Here is a 23,133-nt window from a genome sequence, read left to right as displayed (position 1 = left end):
AAAATGGACATTTCTCCAATATCTACATATGAAGGATTATTTTTTAAGCCCTTTAAAGACTGCAGTTTCAAGGCGCGATAGCTACATCCCTGAGATGTTTCGGCTTCAATATGAATGTCGAGGAGGCATAATATTGGGGCGATGAAGTGATCCCCCCTCTGTGCTGTCTTATTAGGTAATAACAGAGTTGTTACAAGGGTGAGACAGGATCAGCAGAGCCAGCCGGGGAGCGCAGCGCTGTGTGTGTGTGTGTGCATGTCATGACAGTTCCAGTGCGCTTCAGCAACGTCGTAAGGCAAAGTGAATTCATAGACTTGGACACCAATCTAACAATGTTGAGGAATCAATATGAAGGTATAAAGACGTAATGACGGCTGAGTTAAGTCACTGCACTGTTGCGGCAACGCAGTCTAAACAGGACTACAGATTTTGTTTCAACCACCATAAGATGAAAGTCAATGAAACTGTCACCTAGGTGTCATCACTGTCATTCAAATTATTTATTTTATTAACGGATTCATATCAAAGTTAAATATATACTGCCATCTAAAAAGAGTTTATTATTGTGTGGCTGCCACATGTGTCACTTGTGAATTCCCCCTGACAGAAGCAGCTGTTTGTTGTGGAGGGAGACATCAGCTGTGGGTAAAGGCTAGAACAAATTGAGGGGGACAAGTGGAACAAACCTGAGTGTTTATTTGTTGCTGTATGCTCGCCATGCTCTAAATTAGACATCAGCGCTGTTTCTTGTCACAAGTAGAATCCAAATGTGTTGTGGGCAAAGGAGATGCTTAAATTCGATTTACTCGCTCTAGCGTGATTTAAATGAGCCTCTTGGCTCGCCCCGGACAGATTGACAGCGTTGTCTTTACCGCTGCTTTGTTTTATTTTTGGCTGTTTACTCTGCCTCTCTGCTGTCATCTCGCACGACGACTTTAAAGGAGCCTGCCTCGATCTTCCAAGATGCGGAGACAATAAGCATCCTTTTATGTTCTAAGTGCTTTATATGACAAATATGAAAAGGGATTCAAGAGAGAGCTGACACGTTATCTGTCGCCCTGTTCCTCAGCTGCAAAGAGCTGAAGTCAAACCTGCAATCTTACAACATGAGAAACTGTACAAGGCTGAGCAGAGAGGTAGAGCCCTCTCGTTCAGGGTCTTGTTAGGTCAAAGTCATTAAATGCAACTTAATGTACAAACAAAAGGCATTTCTGTTGAATAAACGTTGAATTCACTGTTTGAATGCATTGTTGTGTGGCCCCGGAATTTAATAGCACATAACTCATGGAGAGAAAGCACCAAGTGGCAACCTCTGGTGTTAACTGAAGACAATGCTAAAATGCAAACAGTTGCAGTTCATCATAGAGTGTCCACTTAAGTCTGGCACCAAAAGCCAAAGAATCCCCTTTAGGTGTCATGCACCATTTTTACAAAAGCTGAATGGGGGTGAATTTATTTTTGCAACTCATCTGTATTGATTATATGAAGGCAAAGTTAAGCAGAAATGTACAAATTTGGGGCAGTCCAAGTTGACTGACAGGTGCGGAGTTAGCTTGTCAAGAGCTTTTAGGCTCCGCCTCTTGCCTGTCCCTGTATTGATCGAAAGGGAGTTGGAGGCTGCATTTCCAATATGGCGACGGCCATCATTGGGCTTGAAGCGCTTCTTCTGAACGAGACTCGGCGTTGATGTTGAATACAGTCACTAGATATCACAAAAGAGCTGGAGAAAAGCTCAAACCTGTAGCCAGTGTGTTTTTAACATTAGTTTATGTGTTTGGTTAAAAAGACCATATGTGTAGTTTTGAGCTTCAGAGATGTTGGATATTGTTTTGTTCTAGTTTTTTTTTTTTTTTAGCTCAGCTAATCAGCATCATCATCATCATCTACTGGCTTAATTTCCTGCATATTGACAGCAAACTTCAAGTCCACCATGTTTGATATTATTTATTCATTTTAAATGGCTTTAGCTCAAAAAGGCCAAAAAAAATCTCTTTTTTTCTCTCTTTTGAAGCACTAACTCAAATCCTCAGCGATTGCTTTAGTTGAGGTCAATGAAAAACAAATTGTTGTAGCAGGACTTGCGCAAATAAGTTATAAAAACATGAATTATCACAAAGAATTGTTGTGATTTGCAGTGGATTTTGCTCTTCACAACTTTTAGAGTCAAGAAAAGATAAAGTTCAGTCATAAGAAATGTCACTGAAGTGTTAATAAATCCCATATTGCTTGTACATCTGTTGTTTCAGTCTCATGTCTCATGTGAGTCCTCAGCTGCGATGGCAGATCTCGCAGCATTCAAGACAAAACTCCAGACACTCGGTCGGCTCACAGCAGGAGTCGAACAACACCGAGTGGCAGTGTGCGTTGCAGTTGAGCTCTTCCACGGGCGCCTCCTGGATGGCCGAACAGCAGTGGGCGCAGGCGTGGCAGCAGGAGGAGCAGAGGCTGTGAAGACAGGTGGAGCAGGCCTCCAACAGACCCAGGAGCAGCACGGAGCATTGACAGTACAGGCACGCCAAAAGCAAGTGTAAACAGGAGTCTGTGAAGGGGTGGGGGGGTGGGGGGGAAATAGAAGTTATCTTTGCAAGAAATATCATATCTGAGTTCACAGAGAGGCTGCAGTTTGTTCTAAAAGCCTGTCAGACACCTTCAACAGCGGGGACTAATGATAATATTAACCCTAAATTAATCTCTTGCATGTTTGTTTGTGGTGCCAACTAGAACTTAAAAGAGACACAAGTCTGCTGCAGTGATCAAGTGTGATTGTGTTTACTTAATCACAGAGCTTCGTTCAGTCCTCGGGGGAAAATCAAAAAGGCCACCGAGGCTGCCGGTGATGAACAACAACGAGGAAGGAGCTGTCACAAGATAATTGCTCCCTTAACCAAATTAGGTGCAGTTGAAATTGCATATATTAACCTCACTGGTGTGTTGCGGTGCATCTTTCGCGAACCCGACCGCTGCATTATTACTCGGCTCCCGTTATTCTTCCTCACGGGGAGCAGAGAGAGAGTGAGCTCATGCAAATAGAGCTGTTTTATCCTGTTTACTCCAGGAAGTAAATGAAAAGGAGGTGGCAGAATTCCCTGGGGAGTGGGGTTCAGCGTTTTCCTGCTTAGCGTCTCCAATTATACACCCCCCGCACATAACTTATGCTAATGTCTCTATATGTGTTCAGATGAAAAAGGAGCCTTATGTGTGGCCGCTGTATTGATTTAAAGCACAACTTCATAGAGATAGCAACATGAACACAATGATAAACAAGGAGTGGCCCGCTGCACGCTTTGATAAAACTGGATGAAAGTGCAGTTTGGAAGTCTTCAAGGGAAACTTTTTAACGCTCCAGCTCTCTAAAAGAAAAAAAAGATAGATTGCCTTTGTTTGTAACAGTAAAGTCCTTTGAATGTAAGCTTTCCCTAGTCTTTATGATAAATCTAGCTCATTGTAACTTATTGTTCAACAGGGCTTGATGAAAATGTTACTGAATTGAATACAATGTCTCAGTTTTCAGCTAAAAAAAAGTCTTACATCTATAAATTTGAACTCAGAATATGTGGAACCGAAGCCGGTTGGTTCATTTTTAATTCACTGAATTAGAGACATTACTGGATGATCCCTGTTGAACAAACGTGGGGGAACGATGCACATTCTGTATTTTATGTTGATGTGTTGTCAAGCAGCCAATGAACCTTATAAGCTATTTTTGGTTTAAAAAATAATTGGTTGCTAATGATAGAATATTGTTAAGTACTTAGTAAAGTACCAATACTGAAATTCAGTGTTTCCCTGAACTGCACCAGGTGTCGACTGGCTAACTTATGTAGCAAGCAGTCCGATTGAAACTTCAGCTTTGCCCAAGAAACAGAAAAAAACATTTGTTATTTGTCGGTCGACATTTGTAAGACAATGAAAATAAAATGTAAAATAAAAACTGCTGCTGGATTAATGTTAATGTTTGCATAAGGAACCCTGTGTGAGCAAAGTGCCGCTACTGTAAGGGAGAATCTTAACCTGACGAATAATTAACAAACTGTTATTTCTCTTTTCTCTTTATCTCATTTTCTTTTCTGTTTTTGGTAAAAAAGAAAAAAAAAAGAAAATTGCACCTAAGAGGTAAAGAGGTAGAAAACTTGAAAGCAACAGTCGGACTAGCCCCCCAAAATCTTGACAATTAAGCCTTATTTGATGTATTTTTAAGCTGTGTGGTTTGGTATTATACGGGAACAGTTTGGAAAATTGGGAAAATGTTTCAACCCATGATAATTTGCGATGCACAGTTGTGGAAATGGGTAATGTGAAGTAAGGAAACCATCACGAATGACATGTAATTACTGTCAATCACATCAACATGCCCAATGCTTCGTCCAGCACCTGTGTTTTTACTGTTATAAACCGAGACAAACGTTTCAAAATCAACCTGTTTGAGAACCGTCATGAACTTTGGTCTTGTTGGAACACTGTGTTGAATGAGTCTGATGGTTGTGCTCACCAGCAGCAGGTGTAGCAGTACGTTGATGTGATCCAGCCACACTGCTCCTGCTCCTCTTGCTCCTCTTGCTCGTCCTGCTGCTGCTGCTGCTGCTGTGCACCGACAGGCTGGATCCCTGCAGACGACTCACTGCGGGTAAGACAGGGGGAGGTCTGTGGTCTGGAACTGTGAGACCACATTGTGGGCAGGTGGGCTTCTTACACTCTGCTGCCTCCTGTGAGGCCTCTGCTGATGGGGCTGCAGCTGACAGAGGCTGGGCTGAGCGGGGTGAAAAAACAGACAAATCCAGTGAAGACTACATGGTCAGAAAAGAACAGAAACACAACGGGCATTCCTGAGTGGTTGAATTTGTAAATGAGCACACGTGACATGGCGTGAAGAAAAGTCAAGCTGGACTCAATCTGTGATTTAGTATCCATCTTATTCACTGTATTTAGACAAGTGGTTCTCAACTGGTGGGTCGGGACCCAAAAGTGGGTCTCGGAGCCGTTTTCAGTGGGTCGCGAACATGTGACTGGAAAAAAAAAAGTTGATGAAGCGCTCTTAAAACCTGCTGAGTTTTGTTCCCTCACATGCTTCAGACCATCTGAGGTCCAAACTGGTCTGTTTTTCGTTCAATTAATCTGATTGGTTGAAAGAATATCAGAAATTTGGGTCACGATTTTTATGAAGGAGTTGGTGGTGGGTAAAAAAAAGTTTACCAGTGAATTCAAATAGCTTACACATAAAACCCATTAAATACATAAAACCCATAAAAGGCACACCAGAACTCTGCACAATCCAGAACACATAAAGCTGGTAAAACAATATGAAAATACATTAATTGAAATCATGGAGAGACATAAAAAAAAAAAGAGGAAAGACTGAGATTACGTATACACATGACAGGGACACAGCACAAAGCACATTGGAGGGAAAGGATTTTATTTTCTATTCATGTTCTGGTAAAATTTGAGCATTAAAATGATCAAGCACAAGAAGGTGAATCAGAAAACGCCCCATGGCCTTTTTTTTTTACATGATTTGTTGAATCGTGATTTTCTTTACGCACTAAAGCAGATCGGACATGAATATCTCCTTTGAGTGCCTTGTATGTTTAAACCCTTTTTCTGAGGTTTGCAGATGGTTTCTTGTTATCGCGACTTATTACAATAAGTCACAATTGATTTTAAAACATATATTTGGATTAATGTCAGTGCTGTGTCACTGTCATACTTCTGCGTACACACTGTGCCTTCTCTCTAACTCTGATTCATTTAACAATCCTCGTCTAGTCACAGCATTGACTTTTTGTTGTTGTATTGTTCTCTGTTGGGGTCTCAGGGTTTCCACTTACTGCTGATGAGGTCAGCAGGGATGGTATTTCCTCTGCTAACAGGGTCACGTGCTGGAAGGATTTCCTCTTTGGATTTTAAAGACGCACTGCCTTGAGACAAAAAAATAAATAAAGAAAAAAATCAAAAGACTGATTAAGCAAGAAATATATTATGACTGATTCCTCACTGACAACATATATAAATAAATTCTTATGAGGAATGATACCTTATTTTTACTCTTAACATTATTATTACCTTATTCTTGATATTTTTAAATGTATTTATGTCACAACAATATAAATTAACCAAACTAAATAGATAACATTTAGTATGTTACACTATCTCAAAGAGTTTGAACCCCTAATTTAAAAAAGCTGTTCAAGGGCTCTCACGTCTTTGACACATAATGTTATTGTTTTTTAGGGTTTACAACCCTGACAAGTGGAATATTTCTTGAAACCTTTTGATTCTAACGGGATACAAACTGTAAATCATATAGATAATAATAAGCAGCAACTGAAAAAAAGTTGAGGAAAAATGTTTCAAAATATGAGGAAAAAATAAGACTCTTATTGCCGGTCAGATCATTGGTACTTGCCTTTAGTCGGGCTGCTGAGCCCCTCCGTTCCGTCCGCAGGTAAATGGTCTCCTGGTAACATGTCTGATACTCATGACTGCTCACAATCTAAATTTCACTTTCTCATCAGTTCATGTTGTCCATCCTCCTGCTCCTCTTCGCACACAGAGGTCAGGAAACCTCCAACAACACCCAGCATGTCGGCCTGAGTCACCGCTCAGGAGACCGTGAGCTGTACTGTGTGTGTGTGTGTGTGAGGATTTGGGTGTGTGTGTGTGGGTGTATTTATTGTTGTTCAGAGGCTTAATAACACTCCCCTTCCTAGCAGCAGATCCCTGAGTATTCGCTCTAAACATGCTGATCACAGAAGAGCAGGGACGTCGAGGCCTGGGTGAGTGACTTTAAGATTTCTCTGTTCTGCTTTTAGTCACCTAACACAACGAAGACACATGCCCCACAAGTGTGTTAGCTGAACACTGCATGTATGCAAGCTCCCCTTCCTTCTTATTGACTAACACGCACACACACACACACACACACACACACACACACACACACACACACACACACACACACACACACACACACACACACACACACACACACACACACACACACACACACACAAACACACAGACTCCTACAAAATGTTCAAGTTGTCTCATAGTCGGAATGCAAACACGTGAAAAAAAATTCTCTCCATATTTATGTAATCTGAATGGATGGATGGATGGGTGTGTCACAGCAGCAATGGTATTTAAATTGCAATACAAAGGACAAGAAGAAGAAAAGATATAGGATATAGGAAGGAGGTTTATGAAACATAAAAGGTCATGTTGGTCATACAGGTCAAACTGAGCAAAACAGCAACAACCAACAAAACCCAACCAACCATTATATGTACCTAAAAGAAGATGCACTTTATTCTGTTTTTCCCTCTGTTATTGGACATGCTGCATACACTCAGACTAGCAACATACATACAGGGCGCAGATGGCCTAGCAGTTAGGCCACGCCCCATGTAAGAGTGTATAGTCCTCCAAGCGGGCGGCCAGGGTTCAAGTCCAGTCTGTGGCTTCTTTACTTCATGTCATTTCCCGCTCTCTTTTCCCAGTGTCTTTGTCCATCGTTTTGGGATTTGAGGTGGTGTCTCACCGGTTCCTAAGTCCGTACAGACTGAACAACTCCTGGTACTCAAATTCAGTATCGTTGTTAAAAAAAATATATATTTATTTGGCATGATATAAAAAATCAAGGTCCACTTACTTTCCTAAAACAAAATCATATTTTCGTTAAACATAAAATGTATTTTAACCCTTCTGCTTCTTGTTACGTACATAAATCAAGCCCCAAAACTCAATATAGCTGTTAATAATAGGTCACAAAGTGTGAAATGTCTATCTCCGAGTATTCACATATTGTTGTTCTCCCAGATGCAGGTGTTATGAACAGATTGGACATCTCGGTGACGGCGTCATCATTACACGTTGATGAAGAAGATGAGCAGAGAGCAGCCCTCTCTGAGCGGCTGTTGACTAAGTGCTGTCAAAAGTGCTGCGTTGAAAAAGCATGTCGACTTACCCGCCTCCCAGCGACTATATGGCACATCAAAGCAACACATAAGTGACGCTGTTGAAGTTGTCGAGAACCATGCTAACTTTCAGTCAGTGAACGCGGCGCGGAGAGGCAATCAGAAGAAAATGTCATCTAATGGGCTGACGGCGAATCAAAGGAAAGCCCTGAGCGGTAACAGCAAACTTCAAGCAAAGTCGTTATCAGCCCCGACAATTACTGACATTAGTCAAAACAAGGAGCTGCGAGGCTTTTGTTCTGTTTCTGATTGTGAAGTGTGCAGGAACAGCGTCACTTCACTGAGAGAAAAGAGACCAAATGATGCTCTCTGGACTATTTATCCATGAATTTTGATTTAAACACTTTTACAGGAGAGACCTGCTTTTATTCATCATCAAGACACAAACACGGTTTATAATCCATCCATTATAAACACAGCTTATCTCCTTCAGGGTACGGTTTTAGAATTGTAATTTAATTCAGCCTTTATTTAACCAGGAAAAGTCTCATTGAGCTTAAGAATCTCTTTTACAAGAGCGTCCTGATTCCAAGACAGGCAGCGTCACAATTTACTGAGTTTCAGACATAAAACACTGAACAATAATAAACATTAATAAAAGGAATCACAAAATAGATAAATCATAAAACAAGGTGATCAAAAAGGAGCAATATGAGTCAGTTTAAAAAAAAATCTACAGTCGGATATGCCCGCCTCCAGATCATGAAGAAGACCTTTTAAAATAATCCAAGGAAAACAGATCCCGAAGATTTAGAGTATCCTGCAACTGATTCCAAGAAGAAGGGAGCAGCATACTTGAACGCCCCTTTTCCCAATTCAGTACGGGCGTTAGGGAAAGTCAAAAGGTTTAAATCATCAGCGTTAGCAGTCGGCTTTGACTCGTGCAAACCAGCGTACGTGTTTCTGTCGCCGTAAATGTAAGACTCATGACTTCACTCATACTCACGCACACACTACTTAATAAATAGTTGAATGTTGAAGCGATGCTGTAAATGCATTCTGTATTTATTTGAATTGATTTGTATGTCTTATCGAATGCAGCTTGATTAGTTTGTAATTGACTTTTAGTTACGTCACATTTGAAAATGTAATTCCTTCCTTTGTTTTTTATTTAGTTACTCACAGACGTATGAACATGACAACATGAGAGTAAAGCCAGATAATGTGATTTTTATTTTTATTTTTGTGTAAAATGTCCAAACAATCGACATAAACTGTGACATGGCATCATGTGGTGAAACTTGAATCTGTATACGGGTGGTTCAACAGTGCATGTCATTTAAATAAAGAGTTTTAAATACATTTACCTCAAAGCCGTCACTCACAGGTATATCAATGATAAACTCATCAGCATTCATTGACGAACAACACAGAACATGTCATTTTGTAACATCAGACACAATAAGCAGCATAAAGACAGAGTTGTTGTTTGGTCATAGTTTCTATTGTAAATACTCCAAATATTATCAAAGTGTAATGTTTGGAACACGGCTGATTGTTTCAGGAACAAAGCGCTGAATTAAAGAGTTGTGTTACACACAGAGAAACAGGAAGAGACACAGGAAGAGACACAGGGGACACGATGCATCTTACAAGAGGTTTTCATCTATGCGGATAACAAACAGGAGCCACAGCACAAGCTGTACAGGTTTTTATTTTTTTAAATAACATAAAAAAGATCTCTCTCTTCGCAGTGACGCAGCATTCACATTCAGATTGTGTTTTTTTTTTTTCTTTTAGCTCTGACAATGAACACACGAAACATAAACTTTTTACTCTCCTCATGTAGCAAATATTCTGTGAATCACTCACTTTGGACATGATGATTTATCATTTCCACAAAAAGATGGTTTTTTTTATGGGTCGACAAAGTATTATTTCCCCCTTGATTAAAAGAAAACAAGTTTTGTTGTTTTTGCTTTAGTTTGATTCCTTTCTTGAATTCTTTAATGTCCTTTCTCCTTCATAATTATTTAAAGTGTGGCATCTGCACAAATGTTAAAGATTTAGCAGATCAAAATCATTTTTCACTTCAGTTTCTGAATGATCTGAAGCTAAGGTGGAGTACTGCAAAGATAACAAACACCAATCAGTTTCCATGAGCAGAAATAAATACGCCCTGCAGGAAGTTACTTTGTATTTTGGTTGATTTTGTCCGATTCTTTACACTGAAGTTCTAATGCTTAATGTTGGGCTACTTCCCTGATTGTGAACAAAGGGCGTCTCTCGTCTTTGCAGCTGATTGTTTCAGACGAGAAGCGTTTCTTTAGTCATTCAAGGTCGAACAAATCGTCTTCATGTTCGACCTCATCCTGCAGACTTCCTGGTTTAACCGATTCTTGGTCAATCAGATTCAGCCTCTCATCTTTAAGGAAAAGCGACCTGCAAGGTGAAAACAAAAAAGACAATTTGGCTCTTTGATTGCAGCATTTATTCAGTTGTTTTAATGGTTATTGGAGTTCAAATGGAGCAAAACGTACTGCTTGATACGGTGCCTGTTCATTACTTTGTTCTCCGGGATCGGCCTTTTGGAGTTTCTGCCAACACACTCCCTGAAGCCTGGCAGAGACGCCTCAGACAGCGCCGTCTACAAAGAGGATCAAGGATCAAGATTGAAGTCAGGGAGCTATAGCTGCAGATGCTTTTAGACACGGATTCTTAATAAGACATCTTCTCACCTTCAAGCCGACATTCAGAACAGTCCCATAATCCAGGCTGGAGGACACGTGTTTCATCAGAGATGGACTCCTGCAGGATGACACAGGTAACACACAACATCACCGTCTGTCTAATTCAAAGCAAACAAACCAATACCTTTTAACAACAATAGTTTGAGGCGAGGTCAGTCATGATGACAAATGATTCAGCTTCATGAGTAGTTCATGAGTAGTCATGAAACAGCCTGAAGAGATTTAAGATTGCAATCGCTTCCCTGCAGATGCCATCAGGAGGTTTTTATGTGTTCCTACATTTTGCATATTTTGTGTTTTTTTTTTTCTTCCTGGTGACATCATGGGTGTCAAACACCTTCCAGATACTTCAAAAGGATATTTTTCTGCTTCTGTAGCTTGATTTATACATATATATATATATATATATATATATATATATATATATATATTTTTTTTAATTAAAAGAAAAGAGAAAAAGAAAAAGGGGGTTCAATTTGACAGGAAATTGAGACATCAGATATATTTAATGTTTTAATTTATGTTCATCGAGAGCACAGCTCACCAAAGTCAAATCCTGTGTGTGTGTGTGTGTGTGTGTGTGTGTGTGTGTGTTAGCAAACTCAATTTCTGATTGTGAAATTGAGTTTTTTTTTTAATTCTTTATAATTTGTTAAATATTTCAAAACACTCAGATTTATTCTCATTGCTTTTTGATCCCTGTTCAAACCCAGAAGAGGCCGATGTTGAAACCTTTGAAAATCTTTACTTCAGTCTTCTGCTTGTCTGTGAAATTTGTTGTTTTCCATGTTTTAGAAAATGATCTTAAACATCCGTGTTTGAAAGTGAAAACTTTGCAGATACCCTGATGTGAGCTCAGAGGAAAACAAACCACAGTACCCTGTGATCTTCTGAGACCTCCTCCTCTGGTACTCCACCTCGTCCACCGTCCACACGGCGCCTTTCACGTTCTCCACGCGCACAAAACACTTGTGCAGGCTCAGGTTGTGTCTCACAGCGTTCTGATGCAGAGAAACATCAGAGTGAAGGGGATCGTTACCCGATACATGCTGCATAAATCAGGTTTGACACACACTCCAGGATCAGAGAGGTAATTATCTTTCGAGTGCGTTACCTTCCATGTGGCAGCGTTTCGTCGGAAGTAAGCAAACGTCCGTGTGAACCAGTTGTATATCTCGTTGAGTGTTAGCTGCATGTCTGATGTCTCCATGATCGCCTGGAGATGGAGAGGGAATAAAAAGTGAAGAACATAAAAGGATCAATTTAAAGCCCCGACTGTTTCACTCCTGATCGAAGGCAGGATGAGAAAGTCTTTTTCTTCAAGAAATCGTCATAGAAATATATATATTTTTTAATTATGATACATAATACATTTTAAATTTGATAAATTTGATGTTAGAAATAACAGACAGAGAATTTAAACTATGAAATAATTCCAGATTTGTCAGATTATTTGCCCGAATATATTGAGACTAAAAAACTGACAAATATTAAAGACAACGTACATTTATGAAACATTTATTTTTAAAGTGAAAAAAAAAGGATGAAAATGATTTACTTTGATCAAATCAGTTACCAACTCATTTCAGTGTTTCTTCTAAAGAGTGGAAATGTGATTCAAACAGATCATGAGCACATGACCGTTAACATGAACAGAAAAATAAAGTAAGATAAAATCAGAAAAAAGTCCTCAAAACAGAGATACAGTCATACATCTATTTATTCTTTTTTTATTATTATTATTTTATGAATTTAATTTACTATTTTTGGAACAGATTATTTGGTTGAAGTCATTTTTAAGGTAAAAATTATCACATTTTCTGATTTCAGACACTAAAACATTTTAATGTTCTTGTGATCGTTTCCTTTAAGACATTAAACTGAATATCTTTGGGGGTGGAGACACAAAGAGACATTTGAGGATGTCTTCTCTGGATGAGGGAAACACAGTAGTGATCAACTTTATTCAAAATGTTCTGACCTTTTATGAGGCAAACATCTTATCAATCAATCGAATATACTGAAGACATGTTAACTGATAACATGGCCTTTGTACAAGGAGAAAAAGTAAAAAAGATGAGTACAAAATTACAAAACAGTAATGCACTGTGGCTAAAATCTGTATTTTAAGTTTCTTATGTAAGTTACTTTGACAATGTTTGAAATGAGGCAGATACAGAAGCTCTTCTAACTCACTGTACCTGTCTTATCAGGGTTGCATATGTGAATGGTGGTCTGATGTCCGTGTTCTTGTACAGCTCATATTCATTTTCTGAAACAAGACAAAACACAGGAAGTCTAAACTGGAGGAGAAAAATGTGAATTAACAAATCCTATCAGACACTAGTTTACCTGGAGACATTAAATAAAGCAGAGGGTGATGACGACGTCTTATGGCCCCCGCACATGAAGTCTGAGTGGGAAAGTCTTCCTCACACTCGAGGGAGGGCGTGCTGACTGGGCCATGAGGTCGGGGAGAAACCTGAGCTGAGTCTGACGGGCTCAGCGAGGACGGGTCGTCGGTGGCAGAGACCGAACCGAGCTGAGAGCGAGACAAGCGAGACGATTTTAAGTTAACAAAAGAAACAAGTGGAATGACAAAGACCAGACAGAGAGACAAAACAGAGAGGGGGAGTGTAACAGAGCGATTTGACTCGCTTATTCAGAGGTGATCCCACTAATATCCCCAGAAGAAGGAGGTCAATTATTGTTAATTATAGGGTGAAATTGTTTGGCGAGTGTTGTGATTATGGTGAAATATTTGCGAGATTATCAAATGATTAGTTTCCACGTTATCAGAGCATGTCTGCTGTCTGAAAACGCAAAAAGGCAAAAGGGACATCTGGTGCCAACAGCTGGATGCCAAAAGGAAAATGGAAGCACTCAGGACTCACATCATGCAGCGAGTCACACAAAGAAAGGATGAAGATCACCACAAAGAAAAAGTCTCTTTAAAGAAATGCATTTGCGATCAGATTTGACCCAACGTCTCAGTGCAGAGTCTACGATTACCTCACCTTTATCTCTACCATTATAATATACCATGTTTTATTATTTCTTGAGAACAAAAGCGCGACATATTTTTGCACTTTTAACATTTCTCCAAGGGGGGGGGGGGGGATCACAGACTGGCAGTGTCTCCATCAGTTCTAAAGAAGATAAGATTGCATTTTCACTTTCCACCACCTCGTAATTTGAGCTCTCCTCACATCTGCAAAACATGAAGTTCAGCTTACGGATCATTCACTCTGACGTTGTTCCCCACACAGCTTATCACTGAACACTATCACACCTGCAGATCACACGGGTCAGCGGCCGTATCAGATTGAGGTGACTGCAGTCTTGCGGGTGCAGAGATGGACTGAGTTCCTAAAGACGGCAGGTGAAGGTGAGCCATCATCGCGCCCAGGCGGTCCCGTTCTTTGCCGAGCTTGTTGGAGGAGATGAATAGAAGGAGAAGTCATCAGAGTCAAAGGTGTTTCATCACCCAAACAGTGAACACACAGATCTCAAATGGAGCACTGTGAACCAAACAAATAAAGCTAAGAACAATTTCCTTCTGGCAGATATCCGGAAAAAAAAAAAGGCTGCATGAATATTAACCATACAGAAGAAGGACTTCATGTGGAAATCTCTGCGAGAAACTCGTCCAAATTAATCCAGTTTGGCAAACAATATATCGTACATTTAAAACCTGTGCAAAGCGAACTTCACAGCAGCAGTTCTAACTATTTCAACATCTTCAGAGCACTCATACCTGGAGCTCAAGTTGCTGAACCACCTGCATCTGGACTCTGCACTGTGCTGTACTCCTGTCATCCAGAGCATGCTCACTGCCCAAATGCCTAAAAACACACACACGCACACACGCACGCACGCACACGCACACACACACAGAGCTGTCATTTTAAGGGACAGAGAGGACAAGACATTATGGAGTAAAACTGACCTGATGAACTGGCTGAGGTTTTCACAAACCCACTCACATCCGGGCCAACTGCACACACCATGAGTGTAGAGAGCGTGTGTGGCGCTGTGATCCGCTTTAACAGCACTAGAAAAGGATGAAGAGAAAAATATGAAAGGTAGCGCACGATTTAAAGCACAGCGCATCAAGACAACAGGAATAAAACAGATACAAGTGTGTGTTTTTCATAGGTGGCAGAAAATGACAGAGCGAGGTGGAAGGGAGCACTGTAAAAACAATAAATAGAGAAGTATTTACTTTTGATTCGGGACATGTGAGTCTGTAAACTTTTTCTTCAGCTGGCATCACACAAAGCAAACAAACAAAACAAAATATATCGTCCCGAGGGGAATTAAAAGTGAAGTCTCGCTGCAAAAGCAAACACCGCCCTGCACTCAAACGTCTAAAGATGAAAAGTGTTTGATGTTGACAAAAAGCCAGTATCATCTCAGCGTTCACATTAAGAGCACAAACAGACGTATCGTACCACTCTGCCCCGCCAGGAGGAGAAGTCTGCTGCTGGTGTGCCTTCACTTTCACTGGGACTTTGGGCGACATGATGTTGTTAGCAGAAGAGTCCTGATTGACCTTTGTTGGAGTGTTTTCTTCAGTTATTTCGTTTGTGAGCTCTTTCCATATCTGCATCATCTCCGCAGGACTGAAACTGACTGTAACATCAAAAACACACACAGCACATTGTACAGTTGGAGTGCTTTGTTTTATATGTCACTCAAGGAAACAGAAAATGAATAGAGGCCTTTTAACTACATCACAGACGGCGTTCCAATGCAAGGGGCTGAGTCACATTTTTCTAGAATTATGATTATCTTCATAGCGAGCTTTTTTAGTTGTTGAAGTTAACTTTTGCTTTTTACTTTTTTCTTTCTCAAGTCATGTCCTAACGTTGCTGTACTCTCTGTAAATCAGGAATACTTATCACAGCTACTGTCAGAGACAGATGGACTTTTTTACTTTCAGATTTCACTTTTATCATTGTTTCTTTTGTGTTAAGTTCATTTCTATAAATGAATCTAAAGACCTTACAGTAGGTCCAGTCTGTATTTATGTCCCTTTACAAAAACATATCAAAAGGACCCTACTGTTAATTGAATCTTTCTTTTGCAAACATGCTCTGAATTGTAGTAACTTTCAAAAATGACTGCACAGAAGATGTGGGAGAAACACAGGAAAAAAAAGTGTAAAATGGAGTGACCTGTAGAGAGGGCAGGGGAAGACAGGACTGGTCTCTGCACCCGCAGGAGCTGCTGCTGCTGCTGGAGCCTGAGGAGCTGCTGGAACACGAGCTGCTGTGCAGGAAGCTGCAGGATGGAGAGAGAAGTCAAGACATTTTATAGAAAAGTGAGATATTGATGTGCGCTCACTTTCCTTTGTTAGTCATCTTGGTTTGTTCTCTCTGACTAGATTTTTTTATGACATTTGATCGATGTGACTATTCAGTGTTTTTTCCCCCAAATAAATTAGATAATACCAATTTGAGTGCAAAAACAGTCAAACAAATTCAGAAGAAATCTTCACACAAAGAAGACGAGGAATAACGCCTTGGAATCCCCAGGAAGGAAATGGAAAACATTGCTAGGGAGAGGAAAGTCTGGGTTGACTCCTTTAACCCGCTTGCCATCATAACCCTACCCCAGATAAGCAGAAGACAATAGATGGAGGTGTTGATGGATGGGAGAAGAATAACTGACCTCTTTGACCTTCTTGCCGGGCTGATGCTGAAGCAGCTGCAGGTGAATCTGTTGTTGTTGCTTCTTATAAAACTCCTTCAGATGTTGCTAGAAAAAAGGATCAATTTACATTAAAAACTTTGCTCTTAAAATTCAAAGAAGGAAATTCAAAAAGGTTTTAGCATCCCCTGGAAAATGTTCTATAACACCGATGTTAGTTCCTTTGAGGTTTGTGATACATATTTGCTATAATCTGAAGTTAAAAGTTGATGGGCAAGAATGTTAAGAATTCAGTATAAAACAAAATTGTGGAGAAAAAAGGCAGTACAAGCTAGAATTGGGTTGAATGTTATAATATTTAAAATCTTAAAAAGTGGATCTGGAGGAAATAACCAACCCTGCCTTTAAGCGAGTCGGTGTTCGATTAAGATAAACAAAGCCGCTGGGTTGCACATCTCAATGCGTAGCTCTATAAAATTGTGTCTCTGTAAGTAGATTATTAGTTAACCCATGCTTGTCCATTAACTTGCCTCACCAAGAAGACTATTGGTTGTCCGGCTTATGTTTAGTTTATGTTATGTTATTATTCTTATCTGCAAGAACCATGTGCCAAAAAACTATCTCACACGAGGAGAAGAGATGCTAATTACTAGCATGACAGCTATTGCTAATGCCAAAGGTTTAAACTTTGTCTGATATTGTACTTATTCAAAGAACTAAAAGATGAATGCTGAGCAAGCTGATCTTTCAACTTGGATAGTTTGCATGCAACTTGCACTTCTTTGCAAAGTTACTTAACCAATTTGAGTTACAGCTTTATGCTACCAGGTAAAGAAACACACTCATGGTTAAATTTAACATTGTATTTTATTTATTTCACTGGTAAAATTGGTTTTGGTGTAATACTTTATGAAAGAAACATGCTAACTTTATTTGGCATAGGTAATAGTCCCATTAATCAGAGTGCAGTTTATCATTATAAATAATCATTTTTAGTGATAATTACCTGTTGGAGCATGAGAGCTTGTTGTTTGTGTTGGATCAGAGCCTGCAGCTGGTTGGGTGACAGGAGCTGCTGAGGAGCCATCATCGCCAGAAACACCTTGAAGAAGAGGAGGAAGGGAAACAAAATGATAAAAGGAAAGGAGGACGAGCCAATGAGACTGAAGGCAAGTTTCAAGTGTTTAACAGCAACAACTGTAGAAATGAGAAATCTTTCAAATCCAATTACAAAACAGTGCCGTCAAACCCCTTGTGAACACCATCATGCTGGATTGTGTCATTGGTCCTAAATGAGATGGGCGATAGGCTGACCAGTTAATTAGCAACACAATTACATGCTTGTTGTGTCTCCTAATAGAAGTGTATGGATATTAATAAAGGCAAACACTCACAGAATAATAACCGCTCTGCACTGTTAATGGCTGAGTGACAAATATCAGAGTGATTGTCTCGTTCTGAGGACAAACAGAGGGAACTACGATTGCCATGACTACATTAAGATACAACAAAAGGCAGTTAACATGTTGTATTACAAACAGAACAAATTATAATACGAGAAGAAGACGATAAACGAGTGGGCTGATGCAAGAAAATGGACAAATATACTTTCTGATATTTAATGCCTTTTGTCAAATCTAAAATATTGTATTTTCTATGTCATTTCAATTGCTGTGATATTAAGTTTTTATAGGTAATTTTGACCAAATAAAAAAACCAAAATGAAGTAAACTCAAATAATCTTATAAACTCTACCTTTATAATCTAAACCATGAGAAAACACATAACAGATTTGTATTGTAGTTTGTTCCATAGACAGTCAATCTTTTGTGTTTTTTTAAAGTCACAATTAACATGTATATTAAAATATTTATTGGCCCAACCCCACCTAAGACATCGACCGATCTACTTTGTATACATACTAATAGACAAAACACTTTTTGGAGATATGCAATAAACTGTGATGACCATTAAAAATATATTTTTTTCTGTTTGTCAAGGTACAAACCTGTTATTTTAAAGGTGCTACATCAATAAACTTATAATAATTATTATTATATATCTAATAAACACTTTAGGGAATAATTGTAGAAACTCTGTGCACATCATTTGAGAAGGAATGCAGCTCCACTCTGAATATTACTTTAAAGAAGGCACTGATATGCAGTTGGTTTCATTTTCATGCTTTTCACATCACTCGCTCATCGTTCATGATGTGTGGATTAGATGCTGCATTAAAAAAAAAAAAATCCATTACAGACGTGTGTCCTTTTCTTTTGTCAGGAGAGAAGGCTTCATTTCCTAGTACATAGCCTTACTTTCTTTTTTTTTTTTTCATTTTCAAAGTTTGCTGGTTAAAAAAACTTCCATATAACATGCCCTTAATAAAGATTTCAAAGCATCACACTCTGATGACAGCGGCTTTATGTCATTGTCACTGTCCACATTCATTTTGTTTTTTTGATGAATCCTGAAAGAAAGATAACGTTCAACTCACAGTTGCAGACGATAGACGAGCCTTTATTATGAACTAAAAGTGAATTTATGAGGTAAAGAAAAAGAAAAACGGACATGTTTGTGGAAAAAAAACCTTGTTGAGCAGAAGTTTATCATCTTGTTTTTTTTCATTGATCCACCAGATAAAGACTCCCAGAGATGGAAACGTAACAAACAAGAATTAAATTACATTGACTCATGCCTATTTGCCGTTCTCTTGCATGTGTTTGACCGAGGTTGCTGGACCATTTTTCCTCCCTGGCTCTGTCTGACAAACTAATAGTGAAGGACAAATAGAGTTCTGTGTGTCAACTCCCAGCTCACATCAGATCTCATATAAAATCACTGTCAACAGAGCTACAGGCTCCGGGTTTGGAGTCCTGTCTGAGGACGTCCAATATGGAGTCATTGTGCTGTATTTCCCTTGGCATCTGTTTGCGACCTCATACCGCCTCTATTTCACACTTATGAAGGGGAAGAGAAGAGGAAATAAGAGGAGGATGAGAGGGAGGGTGAAGATGAAAATACCTGTTTATGGTGGAGACTCTGCCAGTGTTCAGCACTCACGCCGCTGCAGGAGTCCCCATTAGCTGCTTTTTCTCCTGCACCGTTGTCTGTGTGACTGAGGAGGCTGCTGGCCGGGGTCTGACGAGCTGCAGCGGGACTGAGAGGAGACTCAGGCATCCCGGCTTAAGTCCTTAAAAGCAAACAGTCAACACTAAATGAGCTGTAAGGTTTAAACACTGTAGAGACAACTCAGCAAAGTTACTGAATTACATCTGTGTGGCCGTTAGACACAAGTCAAGGAAGCAAACTAATCTAATCTTTTTAAAAAATGCTAAAGATGACAAGCATGCTCATCGAAATGCAAAGATGAAAACAACCCTGAAAAAAAAGCATCTTTCCACAATGCAAGACTTTAAATCCAACAACTACACACATGCAATTTACAACTGAGATTTTATACATCATGTGTTTCCATTTTCCATTTAAATAATTTGATGTTTATAAAAAAAAAAACATAGAGGTTATAGCATTATTATTTTAATTTTAAAGCATTATCTACATCACACATAACATTGGATAGAGGAGATTTTAAATCAAGGTTCCTACATGCTCTCGAGATTTTCACATGTAATTGACAATTTGAAATATACTGTAAAGCGTACTTTTATATTTTCAGATTATCAAACTAGTTTTATCTGAGACAGAATATTGTCCGTCCATTTATTTGTGGCATCTTACTGACACTGTGTGTGAATAATCAGAGAAGCTTATAAGAACCTTTAAAAGCCAACTTTTTTGTTCCTGCACAGCGTGAAGTAGCTAAGAGGTACAAATAAAAAGGTCCTATTTATACACAAGAGAGCTATAATATGAAGAGAAATACCTTAACATTATCACACAAAGGAGTTTAATGTAAGTAGTAAGATCCAAACACAAAGAGGGATAGAATGATGTTAGCAGAAAGACCTCTTTGAATCCTTTATATGCGTCAGAATCGTTAACGTACCTTTTAGATGAAGAGTCGAATTCAGAGCAGTCAGGCAGAGTTGATGTCTCCAAGTCAGGCAGTTTGGAGTGAGGATGGGAGAGCGCTGATGGAGTTGTGAGTCTACCTGAGTGGGAGGAGTCACAGTGTCACTCAGTGGGTTAGGCTGTGAATAATTCAAGGTGTAAAAAAACAGTAAATATATGTCATCAAATCAGTTTTATTTGAATTCTGGCAGTGTTTACATTGTTTATTACTCCACATTTATAGTCAGCATTCATATATGTTGCATGCCATTGGTATGAAAGTATAATGTGTATTGCTGATAACATAAAGAGAAAACATGATGCTGTGCTTTCCGGTCGTCTATTTTAGGCACGAGACCTCCTTTGCAGGCATTACTTTTCTTTGTTGATATTCATAGACATACACGATCCAATCCAAAAAGAAACCATTAAAAAACATAATGCCTGGAAAGAAGCATCATTTATTGTCTTTCATGGTTAAGTGAGAAAGACAAGTGACTTTTTTTAGATACGCGCTAAGTTTTGAACAACAAAAAAAAGAGAGCTCTGCAGCTACACAACTGTCAAGCTGTTATCAAAGAGCTATTTACAGTAGTGTCTGCACTTTTATTTGAAGAGCATATCAGTACATCTGTTCAAAAACAAATAAAAGTGTTTTAATTTGGGCTGTTTATAAATGCAGTGCACCCCAGAGTGCAGCTTGTCAAACTAAACCTGACATGATACCGACGCAGTAAAACTTTGAATAGGACCATTTCTGCACAGTCACCTCTACAAAGTTTGTCTTACTCTGCTCCTTTTTTTTTCTACTTTGGAGCATGCCACCTGCACATCTTATTTAACCTTTATCTTACCAGAAAGTCCCTTGAGATAAAAAAAAAAAATCTCTTTTACAAAGGAGACCTGCATGGCAAACAGCACACCAGTAACAGTTTAGAGTAAAAATATAGATGAATACACAACACAGGAACACTTAAATCAAGCACAAAGGGAAAAAATAGATCCGCCTCAAGTACAGCAATTACATTTCTCAGTGACATGGTGACTTTCAAATGATTTAAATGTAGTCATACCTTCATATACTTCCTGTTATGTAAGCTCTAAATGGTAAAATATGCTTTACAGACATCACCTATTATAATGAAGCAGGTTCTTTGTAACCAAAGGTCAAGCTGCCAAACTGTTGGAATATCAAGGTCAGTCCAAATAACGCTTTCTTTGATACTTTTGCAGACACAAAATCTTGAAAGTCTCCCTTGTTGAAGGATGAGTGGATTACATGGCATGTAGCTATGATACAAACTGATAATGAAAGCAAATGCAAATTAAACATGATGCTTTTTTCAACATTGAAATGCTGTGCAATGTGTGATGTATTTCTATAAATTTAAAAAAATGAGCAGGGAAACAAAAAACAAAAAAATTCTCTCCACAAAACAATTCTTAAAGAAACTTAAACTGAGCTGTTGTTACCAAGGTAACTTTCTGCCACCTACTGGATCAGTATGTATTTGCCCTCATGTATTCATTGGAAGGTTAGTTACATATTGTGTTATTCATAAACAGCAAAATCCTTCCCATACAGTCTCCCTAGTTTATTGTTTTGTTGAGGGTCTTGACAGTTCAGGGGTGTATTTAAAAGTAGAATCTGTAAGGTGAAGAATTAATCTGCTCTTTGACGACAGGAGGCAAACACCAGCAGCCAGGAAGCACGAAGGTTTGCACTGGTGGAGTCATGAACCTGCTGTCATATGACTCTTCCATTCCTGTGAGAACCGGGTCATTCATCTCCCGACAGAGCAGGGGTCCTGAGGTCACGGTTTCACTGTCATGCCCTCTCACAGCTGTAGCCTTACTATTTGAGTCTGTTAGTCTAAGTCTGGCAGGTTGTACCCAGCCCACATTTGCAATCCAAGGCTGATAGTGTGAATGGGTCCAGTCCCAGTAACACATCTGATACCTCCCTGGATCCTGCAGAGGGCATTGTGGCTCCTCCCAACCGAAAGATCTGCTCAAGTAGAACTGCCTAAGGTAGGTCTCCATCCAAACCAGACACCTCGCTGCTCTGTCACCTGGCTCCCTCTCCTTCTCCCTCCTCCCTCTGGCCTTCTTGTACACCCTGAAGTTCCCCTGTTGGAAGTCTCTCAGGTGAGCTTGGTTGATGCCCCAGTAATGGCCCCGACCGTCCTCGCAGCGGCTCACCTTGACAAAGCACTCGTTCACAGACAAGTTGTGCCGCACGCTGTTCCTCCAGCCCGGACCCCGGCTTCTCAGGTAGGGAAACTGCTCCTCCATGGTTCTGTAGATAGACGCCAGGTTGAGTTTCTGAGAAGGGGAGGACAAGATGACTTTTGCAATCAATGCAAGGTAGGACAGCGCTGGCTTAGAGAGACGGTGAGTATCCTCAGAGGAGTTGTGTGGACAAATGGGGGGGTTGCGCTCAACAGCCTCTGCCACTTTTGAGGCCATTTCTTCTCCAGTCATTTCACCGCGCCTGTCTTCCGTCTTCATTACATTTGGTAAATCACATCCTGCTTGTTCTTCCTCCATGTATAACGTATCTGTGAGGTGTTGATTTTGTCTCCCTTTCTTTGAATTTATTGTTTAACTATCTTCCAAGTTCTTGCACAGGAGTAAAATTGGAAGTGTCCTGTCTGAATCAATTCCCAAATCGTCTGACAGTTCAGCTCTTTTATACTGTTCATATCTGATTCAGGAAGGGTTCAGCACTCCACAGTTAAGATAAATCACTCTTACTCATAGTTAAAATATGTGTTTTGTTTGCTCTGTAAGACTTGAGA

The 23,133-nt window shown here is 39.6% G+C and overlaps 2 protein-coding genes across 2 annotated transcripts; both read right to left on the bottom strand.

The window, feature by feature from the left end:
- Positions 1-1,929: 1,929 nt before the first annotated feature.
- Positions 1,930-6,640, bottom strand: LOC110005621 (myoD family inhibitor domain-containing protein-like). The gene is made up of 4 exons (XM_065956987.1): positions 6,400-6,640; positions 5,826-5,911; positions 4,490-4,747; positions 1,930-2,539 (listed from the first exon to the last, which is right to left on the bottom strand). The coding sequence occupies exons 1-4, from the start codon at positions 6,462-6,464 to the stop codon at positions 2,268-2,270; spliced, it is 681 nt and encodes a 226-aa protein (XP_065813059.1). The 5' UTR covers positions 6,465-6,640; the 3' UTR covers positions 1,930-2,267.
- Positions 6,641-8,979: 2,339 nt separating this feature from the next.
- On the bottom strand, positions 8,980-22,976 carry LOC114922114 (forkhead box protein P2-like). The gene is made up of 16 exons (XM_065957404.1): positions 20,328-22,976; positions 19,343-19,511; positions 17,325-17,420; positions 16,340-16,426; positions 15,844-15,949; positions 15,118-15,298; positions 14,613-14,717; positions 14,421-14,508; positions 13,956-14,093; positions 13,016-13,205; positions 12,865-12,935; positions 11,778-11,879; positions 11,543-11,664; positions 10,652-10,721; positions 10,454-10,560; positions 8,980-10,355 (listed from the first exon to the last, which is right to left on the bottom strand). Exons 2-16 carry the CDS (start codon positions 19,496-19,498, stop codon positions 10,244-10,246), a joined length of 1,731 nt encoding a protein of 576 aa, XP_065813476.1. The 5' UTR covers positions 19,499-19,511; positions 20,328-22,976; the 3' UTR covers positions 8,980-10,243.
- Between the last annotated feature and the right edge of the window lie 157 nt (positions 22,977-23,133).

This window comes from Labrus bergylta, chromosome 7, assembly GCF_963930695.1.
Source record: "Labrus bergylta chromosome 7, fLabBer1.1, whole genome shotgun sequence".
Lineage (NCBI taxonomy): Eukaryota > Metazoa > Chordata > Actinopteri > Labriformes > Labridae > Labrus > Labrus bergylta.
The sequence above is the reverse complement of the archived record's forward strand: the minus strand, read 5'-3'. Positions and strand labels throughout refer to the sequence as shown.

What these genes read in the sequence shown, in the direction of transcription:
- LOC110005621 (XM_065956987.1), bottom strand. Translation starts at nt 6,464, where the DNA reads ATGTTACCAGGAGACCATTTACCTGCGGACGGAACGGAGGGGCTCAGC. An exon ending in CCCTGCTGACCTCATCAGCA is followed by an intron (nt 4,748 to 5,825) that starts GTAAGTGGAAAC and finishes CACCCCGCTCAG; the next exon opens with CCCAGCCTCTGTCAGCTGCA. An exon ending in TACTGCTACACCTGCTGCTG is followed by an intron (nt 2,540 to 4,489) that starts GTGAGCACAACC and finishes ACCCCTTCACAG; the next exon opens with ACTCCTGTTTACACTTGCTT.
- LOC114922114 (XM_065957404.1), bottom strand. Translation starts at nt 19,498, where the DNA reads ATGCCTGAGTCTCCTCTCAGTCCCGCTGCAGCTCGTCAGACCCCGGCC. An exon ending in GCTTTATTTAATGTCTCCAG is followed by an intron (nt 12,936 to 13,015) that starts GTAAACTAGTGT and finishes GTCTTGTTTCAG; the next exon opens with AAAATGAATATGAGCTGTAC. An exon ending in AACAGGCACCGTATCAAGCA is followed by an intron (nt 10,356 to 10,453) that starts GTACGTTTTGCT and finishes TTCACCTTGCAG; the next exon opens with GTCGCTTTTCCTTAAAGATG.